Here is a 21,154-nt window from a genome sequence, read left to right on the forward strand (position 1 = left end):
TTGGCCTATTATGAGGTTTTTCAGTAATGGGTTTGGTTAGGTTTTCTTGCTCGATGTCCATGGGAAAGTCTTTAGGTGGAGTGGTATGAGTTTTTGGCGATACATCCATGGGTGAAAAAGGTGAATCTGCTAGACGAAGGATATATTTGATTGAGTGATGAGGTGAGGAACAATGACTAGGGTTTGGTTGCATTTTATAGGGGAAGGAATTTTGAAGGGTAAAAGAAGTCGGTGGAATTGTGTGGAAGGTGAATTGAATGTGTTAGGTGTCGTTTGAAGAAGAATGGTAAATGCTTTTTACTTGGCCTTGATCAGAACTTTAATAAATGTGATTTGAAGTTTAAGGGTCTAGGGTATTTAAACAAAGGAACTTTAATAAAAGGTAAGTGTTAAATAATTCCTTTTCTCTATCTTATTTGTTTTCTTTTCACTCCATTCTCAATATCTATACCAAACGCCCCCTATATGGATCGAGAAAAAAAATGTGCTATGTGGACGATATATTCGTAGTAAGACCCTGTTTGGTGGTAGCGTTTGAGGCAGCAGTTAGTGTTTTGACCGGTCAAAACACCACTAGAAAAAAAAAAAATGTTTGACAAAGTAGCGGTTAGCGATAGAAGTAGCATTTCTTAAACGTTAAAAATAGTAGCTTTTAGCAGGTAGCGTTTGTCAATTTTTGGTTACTTTTTAAAACAACTAGTTGTGGTTGTGGCTCCGCGCGCGGTCCCCCAATGGCTGTGATAATTGTTTGTAAATTATGTATACGAGAGTATTGTTACATGTTAATTATGTTTGCGTAGTGTCTAAATTTTGTATGCATTTAAATTATTAAAGTTAATATAATGTAAACGGGAAACATTGAAATCTAAATTATCATATTAAAAATATGTAACTTAAATCATCATATTAGGTAAAAGTAACCTAAAGTATGTTGATTTTGATTAGTTATTTGTTAGTCCCAAATTATGAATTTATGTGATGTTATTCATTTATGCTTTGGCAAAAATACTGGTTGACCGAAAACTGTAAAATAATATATAGACAATTTCCAAAAATTGTTATAGCTAATGGCAAAAGGATGTATAAGATATGGTGGTCATTTATATTTTTAAATAATTGGTATAATTTTCTTAAGTGTTCTTTCTATTTCTTAAGCATTTTAGTAAACCTTTTCCAAAGTTAATTGCCCTATTTTTCTTAAGTGCTCTTTCTCACTCTAAAGCTAATTATCCTAATTTTCTTAAGTGATCTTTCTTAAGTAGTCTTTCTCTCCCCTAAACCAATTGAATTGATTTTCTTAAGCGATCTTTTTTAATTAAGTGGTTTGTCTCACTCTTTCCTAAGTGATCTTTCTCTCTTTTTGAGTGATCGATCTTTCTTAAGTGGTCTCTCTCTCCCTTTATAGCTTTTAGTAACTCTTTTTCCAAAACTAATTTCTCTTATTTTCTTAAGTGTTTTTTTCTTAAGTGGTCTATTTTAATTAAATGATGTTTCTTAAGTAGTCTATCTCTCTTTCTCTTCCTTTCTCAAGTGATCTTTTGTAAGTGTAGTCTCTCTCTCAATATTAATTAAGTAGCTTTAATATCACCCTTTATCTTCGCTATTTCCCTCCCTCCCTCTTTTGCCATTCTCTTCTTATATGAATTCTCTTATATCTTACAATCATTTTTTTATGTATTACTTCATGGTTATGAGAAAACTTTTTCGATTTTCTTGGATTATTACAATCAACTTTAAAATCTTTGCACCTGACATTCCATTAGTCATCCTCTCCCAAGGGCGTATCTATGTTCAAGGTAATGGGGTAGGCCAGTTGTCCCCACTTATTTTTGTAAAACAAATATTTGTTATAAATATTTGAAAGTAAGATGAAGAAATAATAAGTTATTTAACATTGAATTATTTAATATGAAAAAGGTGATATAAAATTATTATTATTATTATTATTATTATTATTATTATTATTATTATTATTATTATTATTATTATTATTATTATTATTTTGGTCGAAACGAGGGGCAAGCCCCAAAAGATATAGAAATCTAGAACTACAAAAAAAACAAAACCAAACTAAAGAAAACAAAGCAAGAAAAGCGAAAATAACAACTACAACTACTCAATCCTAGCCACTCTCCTCGGAGTCGCTCTTCCCCTTAAGTCCTTCAATAAAACGGTTCGAAGATCCTCCGGGACCGCCTTAAAGATGACCAAAGACTGCTCCATGGTAACACCATAGTTTGCCAACCAATTGGCAACTTTACTAGCTTCCCTGTAACAATGACCGATAGTGACTTCCCAATCTTGTCTAGCAATAAGGGCTTTGCACTTTCAGATAATATGAATATAAGGAGAATTAGAGGGAACGGGTTCCTCTAACAAGAGAACAACAACTTCCGAATCAACACGAACTTGAACCTTGTGATGACCACCATTCCAAGCGATAGCTAAGCCACGCATAATTGCCAATAACTCCGCCTTAGTGCACGTACACACTCCACACCTCATAGCAAAAATCTCATGAAATTCCCCTGTGTGACTACGTACTACATCACCATCTCCTACCATCCCTGGGTTTCCCTTCGACACACCATCGGTGTTTAAACACACCCACCCTAATGGAGGAACATCCCATCTCAAATATATCTCTTCTCTGCTTCTCTTCCCAAGCTTATTAATTCCAGCTCTCTCATACGCCCACTTTATATCTCCAACTCTAGCTAAAATAAAACAAGCTTAGTCCAAGGGGATTTCTACCTCTCTATCAAAAGTCCTCGCATTCCTCCACTTCCACAACCACCAACAAGTCACTACAAAGATCAGATTCCAATCCTCTCTATCAAAGACACTTGAGCAAATGAGATTTTTTATGATCCATTCCTTCAAAGGCATACAAAAGTCAAGGTTATCCACATTCACATTAAGCTTTCTCCACACCACTACTGCAGTAGGACACAAGCGCAAAGTATGCTCAACATGCTCTTCCACATATCCACATACTTGGCATCTAGGATCATTGGTCATGTGCCTCAAAAACCTAGCAGATGTTGTCAACAAACGCTCCCTATAAGCTAACCAGAAGAAGAATCGCATTATTTAAGGGGCCTTAGTACACCAAATAATCTTCCAAGGGGTCTTCTCTTCTTCAGTATGCATATCCTCCTTGCGAATTATAGCCATAGCAGATTTAAGAGTAAATCCCCCTGTAGGTGAACCATTCCAAAATATACTATCCGCAGCTTCATCGTCCTCTATCAATTCATGAGATTGAATGACATCTAGCACCTCCTTTGCTAAATAATCCGCAAACTCCTCACACCTCCACCCTCTATTGCAATCCCACATCTCATGCACCTTTCGACCAAGAAAAGCATTTGGCGGTTCAGCAATAATCTCATCAATTAAAGGCCCTTTAGCAGCCCAAGTATGATACCAGAAGGAAGTATCATGACCATTATATTACCAACATCATTACGCATACCTTTCTTGAGTATATCGATATTTTCGGTGATGCCCTTCCAAGTATGAGAAGCGTCCTATTTTGATTTGAACATTTCAACGTCGCATCTTCCACCACAATATTTATGGCGCAACACTCTCAACCACAGAGAATCCGGTTCAGTCAAGACTCCCCAACCCAATTTAGCCATAAAAGCCGCATTAGATTGTCTTATTGATCGCAGCCCCAAACCACCTTCATACTTTGGTTTAGTAATAGTATCCCAAGATACTAAATGCATCTTCCTCTTCTCGTCAGTGCTTCCCCAAATAAAGGCCCTTGTTTTCTTATCAATTGTGTCACAAACCCCTTTTGGTACTTTCGCGGATTGCATAGTATAAGTTGGAATAGATGAAATCAAGCTTGAGCAAGGGTCGTTCTCCCAGCTATAGAGAGGGTCTTCGATTGCCAACCAACAAGTTTATCATTGACTTTATCTACCAAATATTGATAAGTAGCCTTTGTCACCCTCCCATTAATGGTTGGACACCAGGTATGTACCAAAATCCTCCGTACTCTCCATATTCAACTCCCCACACACAGCATCTCTAACATCAAAATTCGAATTGGGAGAAAAATATATGCGAGACTTGTCATTGCTTACCTTAATACCCGAAACTTGGCAAAAGGCATCTAGACATTTTTTCATAATTCGATCTTGATCAAGGCTAGCTTCACAAAATAAGATCAAATCATCGGCAAAGGCTAGATTAGTAATAGAGGGCCATCCCTACTTTCTCGAACAGGTCTCCAACATCCAAATTGAACCTCTCTATCAATTAAGCGAGTCAATCTCTCCATACATATCACATAAATATATGGAGACAAGGGGTCACCTTGTCAAATACCACGGGATGGAGAAAATTGTTCGGTGGGCTCACCATTCCAAAGAACACTAAGCTTAGCCGTAGTGATGCAAGTCATAACAATATCCACCATTTGTTGGGGTAGACAAAGCTCCAAAACAGGGGTGTGGCAAAGAAATTTGTGGCCCTGTGCGAATAATTAAAAATTGGGCCTTTTATAATTAATCGTATAAAAAAAATACTCATAACAACAATGAAAGACTTTAAAAAATAAGAAAATGATAACCATAGTCCTATTGGATATTAGGACTACATATAAAAAGGCAAGAAGCTTAAAAAATAATTACTTGTACAATTTAGGAATTAATATACTTTAATATTATCGATCCACAAATTTTTGTCAAGAATTCTCAAATTTATACAAAGTAGTTAGAATTCTTGAATTTGCAAAAATTTAAAACTATGAAGTAGATATATAAGAATCAGAATTTAGGATTACTTTAAAAAAAAAAAGAAACTAGGATAACAAAGAGCCATATACTGGAAAGAGGAGTGTGTGTCAAAAGAAAAGAAAAAGGAGCGAGAAACAAAATAAAAAGGAAAGTTGGAGTCTTGAAAGGAGAAGCTAGCTAACAAACAAAAAGAAAAGGGCATAGAATAGGAATCGAATTGCACACCTTCTCTACTAAATTTGTGCATCATACCGCTAAACCACAAACATTCTTACATTACATTATTCAACTTAATATTCATATATCAATTTTGGGGCCCCTGTTTTTTGGGGGCCCTATGCGGTCGCCTAAGTTACACACTCTTAGCGCCGCCCCTGCTCCAAAAGTGAATCTCTAAGAAAGACCATCTTAATCTATCATATGCCTTCTCGAAATCGATCTTCACTGCCATATACCCCACTTTGCCTTGTTTTCTTCTCGTCGAATGAAGCATCTCTTGAACTATCACAACATTATCCGTTATTTGCCTTCTCGGAACAAAGCTACACTGTGTAGGCAAGATTAACAACGGAAGCATAGGCTTAAGCCGGTTAACAATCACCTTCGTCACTATTTTATAAGTGATGTTACAAAGACCAATCGGCCTAAAGTGATTAGCTTTTTCTAGTGTGTCCATATTCGGGATTAGCACTAAAAAGGCATCATTAATTCCTTCAAGATAGCTTCTGCCCTCTAAAATATCGAACGCCAATCTCAACAAATTCGGCTTCACAAGGTTCTAGTACTTTTGGTAAAATAATGGTCGAAACCCGTCTGGGCCCGGGGCCTTGTAAGGATCCATACTCCTAAGAGCTCCATTAATCTCACAAATTGCAAAGGCCTATTAAGAATTTCCTAATCATGAGCACAAATTCTTGGAAATAATCCTTTAACAACTCAATCGAGGATGCACTCTGCCCCTCCTCTGTAAATAGTTGCTTCCAGTAATTCAACACCACACCCTTCACTTGCTTTGGGTCTGTCAGCCACTCACCACTTGCATCCTTCAACGTCTCAATTCGGTTCTTCTTCCTCCTTATTATAGTTGAAAGATGAAAAAACTTAGTATTCCTATCCTCATCACACAAAGTAGAAGAGCGCGACTTTTGAAACCACATCGTTTCTTCTTGCTCCAACACTTGGATCATCTCTTTGCGTAATTTATCCTCCAATTTTATCAAATGCCTCGGACCTTCAACCGCAAGCGACTTTTGAATTCCTTCTAACCTTGCCATCAATTCCACCTTTTTTCGACAGATATTATGAAATGCCTCTTTATTCCAATCCTTCAACTTATCCGCAAAGATTTTCAAGAAAGGCACCAGTTCAGCTCGATTGTTCCAGTTTCCTTCCATGAATTGATCGAACTTCTCGTGGTTTAACCAGGCAGCCTGAAATCTGAAGGGTTTTACTGCCATTGGAAGCGGAGTAAAATCATTCGTACTCACTAAAATCGGACAATGATCGGACGTGAACTTAGGTAAGTTCCTAACCGCTCCTTCAGGATATTTCAATCTCCAATCCTCGTTCACCAAGCCTCTATCTAGCCTGGCTGATTTATAAGTTGCTTTCGAGAGACCTCTTGACCAAGTGTGCGCCGGCCTAGAACAACCAAGATCTATCAGACTATTATCCACAATCCATTCACAAAACTCCATATATCTCCTCTGCATCTCAGGACCTCTATTCCCACTTCTTTCAGACATAAACATAGTGTCGTTAAAATCCCTCGCAAGTAACACCATTGTAGTTCCTCTTGATATTTTCCAGAATTCCCCATAGTACTATCAGGACTGGCGTAAATAGCCGAAAAAAGCCACGGATCTTCTCCATGTTTCTCAATCTCAACCGTAATATTTGTGTATGATCATCTAAAACATTCACCGAAACAAGTTCTTTCCTCCAAAAAAGCCAAATCCCCCCACTAAAGCCTTGAGCTTCAACTTGAGTTCGCCCTGTGAAACTAATTCTATCACAGATTTTTTGAGCTTGATCTATGCTCATCTGCGTTTCCACCAAAGCTAAAACAGTCATTGATTCTAATTAGCTCCTTAATAGCAGCCAATTTATTTCCCGCCCCTTGCACATTCCAAACCATAATTTTTATCGACATATTAAACCTCGGAAAAACAGGGTGACGGTCATAAATATTCAAAGGAATATTAGGCAGAAGCCCTATGTACACTTCCATCAGCGCACTCATAGGACCTCTCTTTCTTATTGGGATTTCCACCGAGGCCAACATATCCGGGGGATTGTGTTGCGGTGGAAGGAATGTGTCCACCACTAGGGAAGCCTTGTTCGCTGTGGGATGGACTTTGATGAGGGTCGGGCCTTCCATTGGATAGTCCACAAGAGCTGAGTATGTGGGGGGAGTACACACCTCCAGTGTGATTGGGATCCGGGAGTATGTTATTGTTCACAATTCGAGCCTCTGCCTTACGATCAACAATATTATTATCAGACTATTGCAAGGCAGATTTAGGTTTTGAAGGAATTAAATCTTGCGACTTACTCACATCAAAAACCTTTTCAGTATTTTCGGCAACACCAATATCCAGTCCAATATTTTCCTTATTATTATGGTAACTCGAATTAAAATCTTTTTTACCATAATTTAAGGAATTATCAATCTACTCACTTATCAAAATTGGTTGCCTAATCTCACTTTCTTTAGAAAGATAGGGTTTTGCCACTTATTCGTCCAAATCAATAAAAGATCTTCCTTCTATCACAACATCCATCTCAACCCGAGAATTTTCCACGACAAAATTATCCTTATTCTGCATAATACTTGCCTCAATTAAATCAATTGCCCCCTTCAAAACAACCGAAGTATCCTCAGAGAGATTCCCCATTTCCAATTCATTCATATCACCAGCTTGTGTTTGACCATTGACCAATTCAGTCGTGTCCATATCTTGCTCCCGATCCAAAATTGCGAACCTCGATCCTGAACCCGAACCAGATTTTCCTGTCTCAACCTTTTTCCAAACCTGAGCCTTATGTTGCTTCTTCTTCTCAGCTTCAACATGCCTCGAGCTAGGAGCTGAACCCTTCCCTTGGTTCTTTTCCCCTGTCACTTGCTTAACTGGGGGCTGCACCTTACTTTTGGGGACATACTTGCGTGCATTCCTTAGTGCTAACATCCAAGAACCGAATTGGTTTTGTTCCTTAGGTCTAACTTTACTTACATGTTCAGTATCATCATTGTCTTTTTTCCTGACCCTTTGTTCTCCATTGTCATCCAACACCACTTCATGATCACAATCGTTTTCCTTTTGGCCAAGTTTACCACATCTAAAGAAAATTTGCTTCAGTCCTTCATATTGGATTCTCCACACCCTACCATTCAATCTAAACTTCGATAACAGGGGTTTGGATAAATCCACTTTAATACTAAACCTGATATACTGTCCTCTGCTCATAGCCTCAGTATTTCTATCAATACTAACAACTTTTCCAATTTTCGACCCTATCCTATGAAGGAATTGCTTATCGAAGTACTCGATCGAAAGTTGAGGAATTCTACCCACGCTATGAGAAACTTAATTGGCACTTCATCTGCTATGAAATTTGGAACCCATTTGCGGATAGTTAGGTAACTATCCCCAATAATCCATGGCCCTTGGGTCAAAACAAAGTGATAATCCTCCATGCTAGTAAACCGAACAACATAGTAAGCATAACCTACATCCGTCAAGGTGATATCACCCTTCAAACTCCACTTCAGACGCAACCTTTTCATCAAGACCTCGTAACTTAGTTTTTTGTCAAAAAGTTTGATGATTAAGGCATTTTTCCAGGGCTTTCTCAACCTCTGTTTCTCCTCCTTACTCAATAGAAAATTAGGGCACAATTCATCATTAGAATCGCAATCCAATGGCGTATCATCATCCGAATCAATGTCACTATCTGCAACACCAATTACCTTGATTCATCTGAGAATTCGAATTTCCTTTCGCAATTTTGCTATAAGAAACCCTAGGTTGAGGGAAACGACTCTCATTCCTTGGAACCTCAGTAGTGTCCATTTCCACATCTTCCACCATTGGAAAGCCATTCTCCATTTTAATTGGAGAATTTTCTTGCGTTCTTTTGAATTCGTTATTTGACCTTTGCATCAGGTCTTCTTCTTTGCTCGACAGGGTTTTCGCTCTCGCACTCGCACTCGAGTTCTCGCTCTCCATTTATTTAGTGCAAAGATATATAAAATTATTACTCCCTCCGTCCCTTTTTTACATTCCTGTTTGTAAAATTATACGGGAATTAAGGAACTAAGAATAAAACAAATAACAATAAAACAAAACACAATGGGAAGTACAAAACATTAAATGATGTCTTTGAGTAAAACAAAGATAGATTAATATTAAATGATGCCATGTCATCAATCCTTTGCAAAAAAAAAGGACCAATAACATGCACCTTTTGGAAAATTAAGAACCAATCATATTCATCTAAATTTAGGAGTGAGAATAGGAAAGTAAGAGTGAGAAAATAAGAATGAGAAAATAAGAGTTAACATTAATTACATAACAGAAAAAGAGGGATAATTTGGGATATTTGGAAAAAAAAAATACTTACTAAAAAAGGAAAGGAGGAATGTAATTTTGGAATACCCAAAAAGGAAAGCAGGAATGTAAAAAAGGGACAGAGGGAGTATTAATTTATCAATATCAATAACTATATGTGTCAATAATGTCCAATATAATATATACGTAGTCTCATGTAATTTGTTAATTTATATATAACTATAATTTTATTTATTTAATTTTAATTTTATTTAAACCCACTTGTATAAAATGCTAGATTCACCACTGTCCTCGAATTTGGGCGCCAAAGGTAAAGAGGTAATACTAATAACTAACAAACAAACAAACAACCAAACAACCAAACAAATAAAACACTAGGAATGGGGATCAACAAGTAATCATGACAATTACAACAACTTGGGACAAACATGCTAATCAATGGTTGTGAAGACTAATGTTAAGAGCTATCAATTGGAATCAAAGAACTATCTCCTAATCGTTAAGCTAGATGTCTCTACGAATAACAAACCAAGAGAATCACATTCCAAACCAATCGATAATTGCAATTCCTAAATCAATTGGTCGTGTCATTAGCAATCACAATGCAATCTAGCATAATTCTCAAGGCCTAATCAAATTACACACATGCAAACTTACATTAATCAATTTAATCTCAACAATCAATCAACACAATTCCCAAATTAATCACAATCAATCAATCATACAAGTTTCACCCAATCCCTAGCAAAACAACTATTTAAGAATTATCATCTATCAACAAACAACTAAAGAAATCAAGAATCAACAAAATATCAAGAACAATTACACTAATCAAGAATCAAACATCAAAATCAAACCAAACAAACATGAAATTAAACAAAGCAATAAAATGAGATAGAGTTAGAAATCCTCATTGATTGATTATGGAGATCTTCAATACAATTGTCACCTTGAATCTTCAATCTCTTAAATTCCCAATGAAATTCCTCACTTTCTCTCTCTAAATCTACTCCTAAAACTAACCCTAGATCTAGAGAGAGAAGCGCTCAACTAAGCTAAAATTATGATCAAAATTATGTCTAAAAATTTCCTCTCAAAAATCGACTGAAAAAGGGTATTTATAAGAGGTGCGAAAACGAAGTTGAACGAAGCCGGAAAACAGGGAGGAGCACCCGCGTGGGCACGGGGGCGCGCCCACACACGATACACACGCGCCCACGCAAGAGGGTTGCGTGCCCACTATCTTCTGGGTTTTTTTTCGACTTTCTCGCCGCTTCGTGCGTTCACAATTGGGTCTTCGAGTGCACGAGGCATGATGATGATCAACACTAAGCATGGAAGATTTAAATGGACTCTATGGTGGGTTCAATACCACCTTTCATGAGAGCACGACTTGAGAGCGCAAGAGCTAGAACTTGGAGCATCCACTTCCTTGCATCTTGAGTTTTCCCAATGCTAAGAGCTTACTCCAAAATCAACTTCCAACTTAGAAAACCACCAATATCGAGTCCCGAACCTCGTTCAATACCTACAACCACGAAAAGAGAAGAAATAAAGGAGAAAACACAAGAAAAACCATAAGAACACAAAACAAGAGAGAAAAGGGAAATGAAGAGAAAATGCATAAAACTAAACATTTATTAAGAAAGAAAGCTATGAAAATAAGGTAAAAACAACCTAAATACTCATCAAATGAGTGCCATAAATGGCACTCATCAGTCAAGAGCGAAAAGAGAATACCAATACATTATATTAAGATAATATTTAAAGATTAGCTCCATCTAGCTCTCAAATATTACTACATGATTTCTCTCTAGTTCTATAGGAGCTCCTTCCTAAGCAAGCGCAGCTTATAATTCCGTAACATGGGGTGTAATAGACACATAAAATTTGGGTATAGTCATTAAAACTACTACATACTTCGCATAAGCAAACATAGGAATAAAGCTTTTAAAGTGTACTGAAAACTCTCTAAAAAGTCTAATCCCTTTCCTTATCTCATTAACTTGTGCATATGGCTGAAGCTCGGCTACTGTTAAGGATGTTCACAAGCAAACTTAATATCTCTCGCTTTTCGCAAATCACATCACTCCCAAAACCCACGAAAATCAGTTCCTAAACACACTAAATACTTCTGTAACCATTCCTTAAAACATGATCAACAAGAAGTCCTCAAAACACCTACAAAACAGGTACTATATATAACCTTGCTAACCCTAGCAAATTTTAGCCCCCAAAAAGCAGCTATAGAAAGTTAAATACCTATGAAAAAACATATGTCAACAATCTCTAAACAAACTCACAAGTCTGAAGTGATCAGCCCATAAAATGTACCTCAAACATTTCTCTTGTGACAACAATATCTAATACAAAAAGGCAAAAGGTTTCATATTAAACAATTTCCCATGCATAATCCCGATGCATCTATATAAAACTAAAGACTTATCTAACATTGTTTTAACTTTGAATTATTAGTCATTTAAATTAAAATGCAGTACCTTCTTAAATATACGGGTGGCAAACGAGCAGGTTTGGGCTAGTTTTGGCTAGGGTCATTTATAGGAATATGTTTTCTTGATTAGTATTATGTAAGTAAATTGATGGAATAAACCTAAGAGAACTTATATCTTTGTTATGAATTAATGGATTAAACACATAAATTTAGTTAAATCCTCAAAAAAAAAAAAAAAAAAAAAAAAAAAAAAAAAAAACAATTAGCAAAAATTTCAACTTTCCTCAAATAAACCTCAAGTAAGAACAGAACCAATAAAGGTTTAACCTATATTTAATATCTAAGAAAAATATTTGCCTAAATTAAGAAAATAAAATTATTCACAATAAATTACTTGTATAAAGATAAGAACACAAATGAATTCGGACTTGAAAAGTGGGTGTGGGTCGATATAGTGGTGTATCGCTTATGTATTAGTATCGCTTATAATAGAGTTTAGATCAAATCTCTAAGGCTTAAGGGTAGTCTTGGTTGGCTGATGAGTCAAACTATTACTCAACCCAAGAGTCATCTTCTTCTCCTTGAATCAATGGGGAAAATGAGCATGATTCTAATAGGTGGTAGCACTAATTAATATGATAAATATGTCAGCTTGTGAATAATGAATAATGATGAAGCTACCTGCAAGGCTAGGATGGAGTCTCATATGCTAGAATACATGAAAAATGTATTCCTTTCCACAAATGATACATCTTGCAGACAACATGCACCCACTTGAATCAAATCCTTTAAATATCATGGAGTCCCAATAGCTATGTCCTGAAGTCACAAAAACATTAAGCCTGGCTTACCACTGCTCTGGTCACTGAGATCCACGCTCAGTTTCACCTCCAGGTACTTTGTGCATGCATGATTGTAAAGGGACATTCCTACAAAAGATCAAAGTGAGAATTCTAAGCTGGGAAATTAGTAGCTACTGATATGATGTGTATAACATACTAATGTCTAAATAGAGTCAAATTCTTGGTACAAACATAACCTAATGCAAAGAATTAACAAAGTCCAGTTCCATGCACTTACAATGGGGAAAAAATCACTTGGACAGTTGGATGAACCCTAGATCACTACCTCTCTCAACTCTCTTTTTTTTATATATAATTATTTCTTAGCTCTCCAATTAGTATTGTTACAAAGCTTTCTATTATCATAGCTATAAAGGTTGAGGCATATATGTCAAGCACATACTCTATGACTTAAGAATTTAAAATTGATGTGATATTTATGATAGTATTTATAAAATTTGACATCAACAATAGAAATTTATGCCTCATCTTTGTAAGCTATGATGCTTAAAAAAAAAAAAAAAAAAAAAAAAAAAAAAAAAAAAAAAAAAAAAGCTATGATGCTCAACAGCCTTGTATAAAAAAATATAAAACACCTATTTTGTTGGAAAACCGAAAGTTACTAATTGATCAATTTTATCACTATCTCTGTATATTCAGTGTGTGATCCACTTGTCAGGGATAATAAACGAGAAAATGAATAAAATACTAGTCAATATGAATTAATTTTGTATGCTTTTTTAGTGGATGGATTACATGTTGGGCAACTGTACTGTAGTGCTATTAAAGGTCTTTTCCCCTTACAAACAAATGTATGTATTTCAATGTATAACACAAAATATTAAGAAAGCCTAAATAATGTATATCATCACTTTTCATAATTACTGTAACACGAAAGATTAAGTAAAGAGTGATGAATTGTTGAATCTTAGCTAGAATACGGAGAGACACTATAACATGGCCAGTTTCCTTGTAACTTGTTTAAAGATGTTACTTAAGTTAGGTAAACTGTTTGAAGTATGAGGATAAACCATGACAAGGTCCATATTCTAATCCCTCTCTTAGAAATCATAGCAATCTAAGTGCACGACGGTAATCTCTTCACAGCTCACCCATCTTCTCAACTGCTTGTTCTCCTCTTATATCAACTTGTGTACCTAAATTGTGTTGGGAAAATTCCTTGTTGACAAACCTTTTTTGTCATGTTAGTTATTCTAATTATCATTTTAATTGCTACTACCTGCTCTTTTTTTTTTCTCTGTTTTTGGCCACAAAATCTTTACGTCAAATAAAACACATCAAATCACAAATAAGCTATCTATACAGTCCAAAAAGATGACCGTTGGAATATACAACCACAATTTGCAATTTCATGTAAGATAAGGTTATTTCTCTTTACCATAATCGGTACTACAAAATAAGCTATCTCAAATTAACAAAAATCTATACAGCTAGACCTTAAAATGTTGCCTATAATGAAAAGAGCTAATCCTCAAAATTTTTAAACCCTGTAACTTGCTAAGATATTTCCTAAAATGAAAAAAAAAAAACTAATCCTTAAAATACCTTACACATAATTCACCTCAGATAACATTCAAAATACAACTTGAACCTCCTATTTACAACCATCACCACTTAAATCGAACAAAACATGTACAAAATAATAATTTCAATCCATCAATCAACAACATGTGTTGTTTAATGGAGTCATGGCTGATTAATCTGCAATCAATTTATGCTGGTTCAGGCTACTCAACATATACATCTAATCAACAACATAAGGACGTTCTTAGTAGTGCTGGTTGATGGAGTTCTGGCAAGGTTAATGGTAATTTAAATCCTGTTTGTTGGGATATCGGTATAGCCAACATGGATAATTTTTCCGCTTCTTGAGGCTCTATAGCCATCTGCCTAAGGGAAGTTGACCAATAGAAATGAAGCTGCAGGTAGCTGGAAGTCAGAGAAGAAAAGTACAGATGCTGGGTCTGGAAGTTAAAATTTACAAAAAAAAGAGAACAATGCAAAATCCTCTCAAGAAACACCAAAGAGTAATGCTGAAAGTGTTTGTCACTGGAAATTGAATAAGACTTATCTAGGAGACAAATTGAGTTGGGACGGTGAAAAAGGTTGGGGAAATTGGATAGAGCCACTACATAAGACAGTCTGAGTAGTTGAAATGCAAAATAAGAAGAGGGGAGAATAGTGACAAACAGGACTCTTGGAAGCCAATTACATTCTTCAACTTAAGAATGAATCTGATGATTCACAATCAACTTGGGGACAACCTAAAGGATCTGGATGGTATTTAAAACGTTTAGAATGTGGTTAAGGCTGAAGCTCCTTATACTCAATTGCACTTCTAAAGCACCAATCCTAAAATTTAAATACTCAATACATGGAATCTACCACGGACCACAGAGCAGCAACATACTTAACATGTTATTATTAACTCAAACAATAATAACCATATTGTTTCAAAAAAAAACACAATAGTAACTATATATACACACACATCATATAACACCAGCAAACTTGTAGCCATAGTCAGAGCAAAAAACATACAATAACACAGATTACATCATTTCAGATCACAATTCAGCGGGAATTTTATACTTACCAATTGTATTGTAGTAATCGAAATGCCCAAACAGCCGATTGAGTACCAACCAAAGTGACAGTTTATCCAATGCACTGTAATTTGCAAAAGGACAACAATAAGCCTCAACCATAGAATAACAATAACTTGTCACTGAAAAAGAGCTACGTTGCTTCAAACAATTGCGACCACACTCACAAGATGCTGTGCAACAAAACAATCACATTCTTGGCTTGTTAACTGAAGTGTGCATTTGCAGTCTTCAATGAGAAAATGTGTTATAATGTAAACAAACAATCTATTGATGAGTAATAACAAACATCACAACCTAAACCTACAAGCCACGTGTGCTCATGAAAGCAATATAGGTCTTGGCTTACTAGCTGCAATAACCATTTGTAATCTACTATGTGGCCCATGCACTAGATTCTACCTAGAGAAAAATAGCCTAATTACTAATCTATACATATATGATAATCACATTTAATGGACATGTGAGATTATTTAACGTTTTAAAAATGAAAGCAGCCCCATCAAAGAAAACAAAGTTACATGCTTTAACCAAAATACATGAAAGTAGTGAGATTATTTGCTAAGTACCTGCATATTATACAGATTCATATTATATTCAACCACCATCATTTTCCCTTACATCAACCCATAACTCCAATTAACACGCAGGAACCACCACGTTTCTTGGATTGCTGCGTAGTGATATGCTCAGCTAAACACTTGTAAAATCGGAGACCATGCAACATTACTTTCTCAGCCTCGAGGAATAAATCCTTCTCATGGGTCAATTCGCTTGTGAAATGATCTTCATGTCATGGACCAGTTGTAAACGATTACTTCTGCGGAATTAGTCTTTTTTAATCCAACAAATCATCGGCTCCCATCAACCTTGGATACATACTCATCCTCACCAATTAGTCAGAACAACACATCTTTTCTTTGTTGTTGTCTTATTCATTGCAGTAGCAGTCTTATTTGGGGCAGGTTTGTGCTTTGTGTTTTTCAATTTTGGTTTACTTTTAACTGTTTCTCCAGCAAATTCTTTTTCCTTTAATTTGTTTCTCACGAGATTTGTCCCTAAAAGAAAACCATAATGAGTCAGCCTATGATCCTTTACAGTACAAAAGATATACAAGTACGGAGTATTATAATTTACATAACATCATAATTCCAATTTCTTTGAAAGGTTCTTACTTAAATTTGATCTCCTGTAACTTCACACCCTTAACTGGAGTGAAACCTTCGATCCGATGACAGTCCGTGGAGCACTGGAGCTTAACTTCTGACATTAAAGGTAGCTGCAATAAACCATACCCTATCCCCAACTTTCCATACTCCAGTTCTTTCCACCTATAAAATTTAGGAAAAATTAGAAATAATAATCCCAACTTTCATCAATTTTGGTAGAATCATCCCAACTTTGGATTATACTGGAATAATCCGAACTTTAGGGGGTCTTCTTTTTCTTCAATCCAATTACCGGTTACCTGTTGAAAAGGTTAATTTCTTTTTTCTTTTTTTTAACATGCCACATGTCAAGAGCTAATTAGCCAAAAAATTTAAAAAAAAATTATAAAAAAAAAAAATCAGAAACCAAGCCCCATTACCCACCAAAATCCCAGCCACCACAATCCCACAACCCTCCTCCCGCCGTCTAGCTGCCCCTAATCCCGGGAAACCCAGTCGTCCTTCCCCCTTGAACCACCACCCTCAAATTTCCCTCAAACCTCGTAATCTCCTTTACTGTCAACCCACCAGCACCACTCGAAACCCCCAACAAAACCACCTCTTCAACTCTCGAAAACCCTTAAAACCACTTCCCTCACTCCCGAAAACCCCCAAAAACTCCTCCACCACAATCGAAAACCTTAGCCGCTAGGGTTTCGAGGTGGAGGAGGCGTTTTTCGGGAGTGGGAAAAGGGTTATTTGTGGTGGACTAGTGGTTACGCGCGGGGGGGGGGGGGGGGTTGTAAAAGGTATTTCGGGGATGGGGAAAAAGGCGTGAGAAATCGGCAGTCGACGTGAGAATATCAGCGGTTGGTGGCGAACTGGGCAGTGGTGGTGGAGGGGAGGTTGGCTGAGTCTTCTGATTTTTTTTGTTTTTTTTATTTTTTGGTTTTTTTTTATTTTATTTTTGGACCAATCAGGGCTTGACACGTGTCAAGTGACCTGATATAGTAGGTCATTGACTTTTGTTGACCGGTTAGAGATTGAAGAAAAAGAAGACCCCCAAAGTTCTGATTATTCTAGTATAATCCAAAGTTGGGATTATTCTATCAAAATTGATGAAAGTTGGGATTATTATTTCTAATTTTTCCTAAAATTTATAAGAATTTCACTTTTGTTAGTCTCTCAATATGAAGTAATTGCGGTAATACTTATCACAGTACATGAAGTTGCAGCATATGACCTGAAAATATAAGAGCAGATGAAAGAGACATAGGCTTTTTGTCCTTTCTGCACAACATCACGGTCCTTTATTGCAACAGACTTGGTCTGAAAATGAAGTTTGATAAAAGAGTATGAGATATTAGCATCAACATGACCACACATGCAGCCATCAATACAACACTTCAAATTTAAACAGTAAAATTACCCACCTGGGGAATGACATCAGGACCATTAGAGCACTCCCTCTTCTGAAGAGGCACCCTCCTTATCCGCAGAAATCGACATATGCTTCTTCCTGTACATTTTATAACAATATATCAGTGTTCACAAGAAGACGGTAAAATTTGAACATTGAAAATGTTAGCCACAATATGGAACATTAAGTCTCAAAACTACCTTGGGCAAGAGAAAGACAACAACACTTCCCTCCTTCCCCATGCAAGCAGTTCGTCTAACTCTATGACTAAATACATTTCGATCTTGTAGGGGATCAAACTGCAAACATATAGAACAAAATAATTGGAATTTTAAGATATATTTAAAGATAGAAGTCTTTGTACTAAATATTAATTTGGATATTTTGACATTTGTTACCAGGGAAAACACCTCGCTTTACGTTTGCTACCGGTTTAATTTTTTTTTTTTTACTTTCCTACCACCTACATCAGAGTTTGTTAAAAAATCACTACCACTTGTCTTACACCGTTAGTATTTCCGTTACCACCACCCAACCATCGTCCAGCCACCACTCCTTCCCACCTACCAGCTTCCCAATCCACCGCCACTGTTCAACATCAAACCCACCGCAACCACCACCCAACCACCGTCCAGCCACCACTCCTTCCCTACCCACTAGCTGCCCAATCCCTTGCCCGCGACTCCAGCCACCTAAACAACTCCCCTACTCCTTCTTCCTTTCCAAACAGCCCCAAATTAAAACACCTTCTCCGCCAATCAGCAGTCGCACCTCCAACTAAGACTCACAGTACCACCATCATAACCAGCCACAATTAACCACCACTTCGCACAGCCGCTCAAACCACCATCAACAACCGCCAATCAGCAGCAGAACCACAGCGAACCACCATCAATTACCAACCCTTTCGCTGCCCCTTTCCCCTATTCCCTCGCATCACCACCAATCGGCACCAACAGCCACCGCCAGCCGCCGCACACAACAGCAACGCTGCCTAGCTCAGCAATCAATTAGAGAAGTCGCATCAATCGAACCCAAATTCGCAACCCCCAACGACAGTGTCGGCGCCGGCGTCGCTATCCCAGCCCCCTCCCCTAGAAAACCTAACTCGATCTCAGCCAAAAACCCCAATTAAAAATGTGTTCGATGGTGTTGGTGGTGGTGGATATTGAAGTGCGGGTGTAGGAGAGAGAATGGCGATGGAAGTGAGGGTGGCGCCGGCAGGGGGAGGGGGAGGGGGAGGATGGCTAACGGGAGAAGCAACGTGTTTTAAGGGTGGCTGGTTTTTGTTTTTGTTTTATTTAATTTTTTTATTTGAATAAACTTAACGGAATCAGAATAAACGGAATCCCGTTAAGTGGTAGTGATTTTTAGCAAACTCTGATTTAGGTGGTAGCAAAGTAAAAAAAAATAAATAAAACTGGTAGCAAATGTGAAGCGAGGTGTTTTCCCTGGTAGCAAATGTCAAAATTTCCTATTAATTTAGCCTAATTGATTTCTAATCAATGCTTCCATAAAGATAGAATATTTGTACTAAAAATTAATTTAGCCTTGATTTCCAATCAATGCTTCCATCAGCAAGCATCATAGGATCATTATTTATTTCATCATAATGATTAAAAAGTCAGTATATAATCATAACATCAAAACTTCATCAAAGTGAAAGAAAGTTCAACTTATAATAGTAGTAACATCCATTAATGCGGTAATAATGTTACCTTCAAAACACAGTCAACGCCTGGTATGTCCAATTCACGAGCAGCAACAAAGAAGAACGCCACTTGAAAGACCCGTAAATGATTTTGAAACTTTTTTTTTCTAGCAATCTAAAGGTCATATGAATATCAATAAGTACGAAACTAAAAAATAAAAAAAGCATAACGATCCAACTACAAGTATATCATCTAAATCGTACTTGTTTCATTTTCCCATGAATAGGGACTATTGAATGACTCTTCAGTACAGCAAATTGTGGAAGCACAACTCCCCAGTAATCAACACAAGCGCAAGTCATAAAGAAGCTGCACAAGTATAGACAAAAGTACGTATAAAGAATCACTTGTAACCCACATTATAATCTTTTTGGATTTGTATTTGACAAAAAGGTTAACAAGCTCCGATGACTTCCTCTCTGCCTCACACTCCAGATAATACAAAACAAGAAAGAGATATTACTTATGCCAAGAATAATGTCAAAAGAGTACAAGCATCATAAATATAATTCCTACTTTGCTAGTGGGTAAAATCATCAAAGGAGACCCAAAAACCACAAAATAATCTAAGGAGACCTAAAAACCACACTAAATTCTTGTCGCCTCAGAAAATATCAAAGTAAATTATAGATATCAAAATTACAGCATCAAAATAGAACTTTAAAATTTCTAATAGCTTTATTAATTGTAGCCATAGTTCAATAATCTAGCATAGAACAACCAAAAGTTGACTCACCTCACAATTAACTTAACGATAAACCCAACAAAGAAATTGATATTCGATGGTTTTTTTTTAAAAAAAATTATCAGCATACCTCATAAGCTACTTCAATATAATGGTCGAAAGAAAGCTTCAAGCTAATGGAGAATTAATTCTCTGCCTTCTTCACCTCGTAGACAAAAAATTAGGATTCTATCAACACCAAGATTAAATTCACAACGAAACAAAGAAAATTCCATCTTTATTACATCGAAAATCCTAGAAAAGAGGAAATTCACAACAAAATAAGCAAACGACCAAACCTTTCTCCCCCCCCCCCAAAAAAGAAAACAATAAACCCTAAAATAATCGCATCAAAATTAACTCTTCCTTCCAAATTCTAATAATTTATTTTTTTAAAAAAGGAAAATCAAACGAAAAATTAGGGCTAAGTACCTGCACATTATACAGATTATATTCGACCACCATCATTTTCCCTTACATCAACCTGTAACTTCATCAATTAACACGCGTGAACCACCATATCCAATCGAGGACCGAGATCTTCACCTTTAACCTGCTTTAACTCTAAAAAAAGAATAAAACCCAATATATGAATTCTTTCATAAAACCCTAAAAGTAAATGATAGGAGGAGAACTCAGAGATGAAGAAGAAAAGCAAAACAAAGGAAATGGGGCACTGCTCAAAATAGAGGAGGAGAGAGAAAGAGAGTAGGAAGAGAGAGAGCCAAATGAGTGATGGCGAGGAAAAAGGGGAAAGCAAGAACAGCAAAGGACATCGGATGGCAGAACCGTAAAACAAACCCCAAATGGAGGGTAGAATCGTCTGCGCGCTGTCCTACTGTTCATAAAGAACAGTGCCGGTGCTCTTCTCTCGTTTAAAAGAGTGTAGATTTGTATGATTATC

At 36.6% G+C, this 21,154-nt stretch overlaps 1 protein-coding gene and 1 pseudogene across 1 annotated transcript; both read right to left on the bottom strand.

Annotated features, from left to right (window-relative positions):
- Positions 1-5,617: 5,617 nt before the first annotated feature.
- Positions 5,618-6,538, bottom strand: LOC145581317 (uncharacterized). The gene has a single exon (XM_081638343.1). It carries the CDS (start codon positions 6,536-6,538, stop codon positions 5,618-5,620), a length of 921 nt encoding a protein of 306 aa, XP_081494469.1.
- A 7,992-nt stretch (positions 6,539-14,530) lies between these two features.
- Positions 14,531-19,964, bottom strand: LOC145581319 (DEAD-box ATP-dependent RNA helicase 18-like; annotated as a pseudogene).
- Positions 19,965-21,154: the final 1,190 nt, after the last annotated feature.

Source organism: Chenopodium album, chromosome 15, assembly GCF_948465745.1.
Source record: "Chenopodium album chromosome 15, dcCheAlbu1.1, whole genome shotgun sequence".
Lineage (NCBI taxonomy): Eukaryota > Viridiplantae > Streptophyta > Magnoliopsida > Caryophyllales > Amaranthaceae > Chenopodium > Chenopodium album.

Bases quoted from the DNA above. Each gene is read 5' to 3' on its own strand.
- LOC145581317 (XM_081638343.1), bottom strand. From the start codon at position 6,538: ATGGTGTTACTTGCGAGGGATTTTAACGACACTATGTTTATGTCTGAA.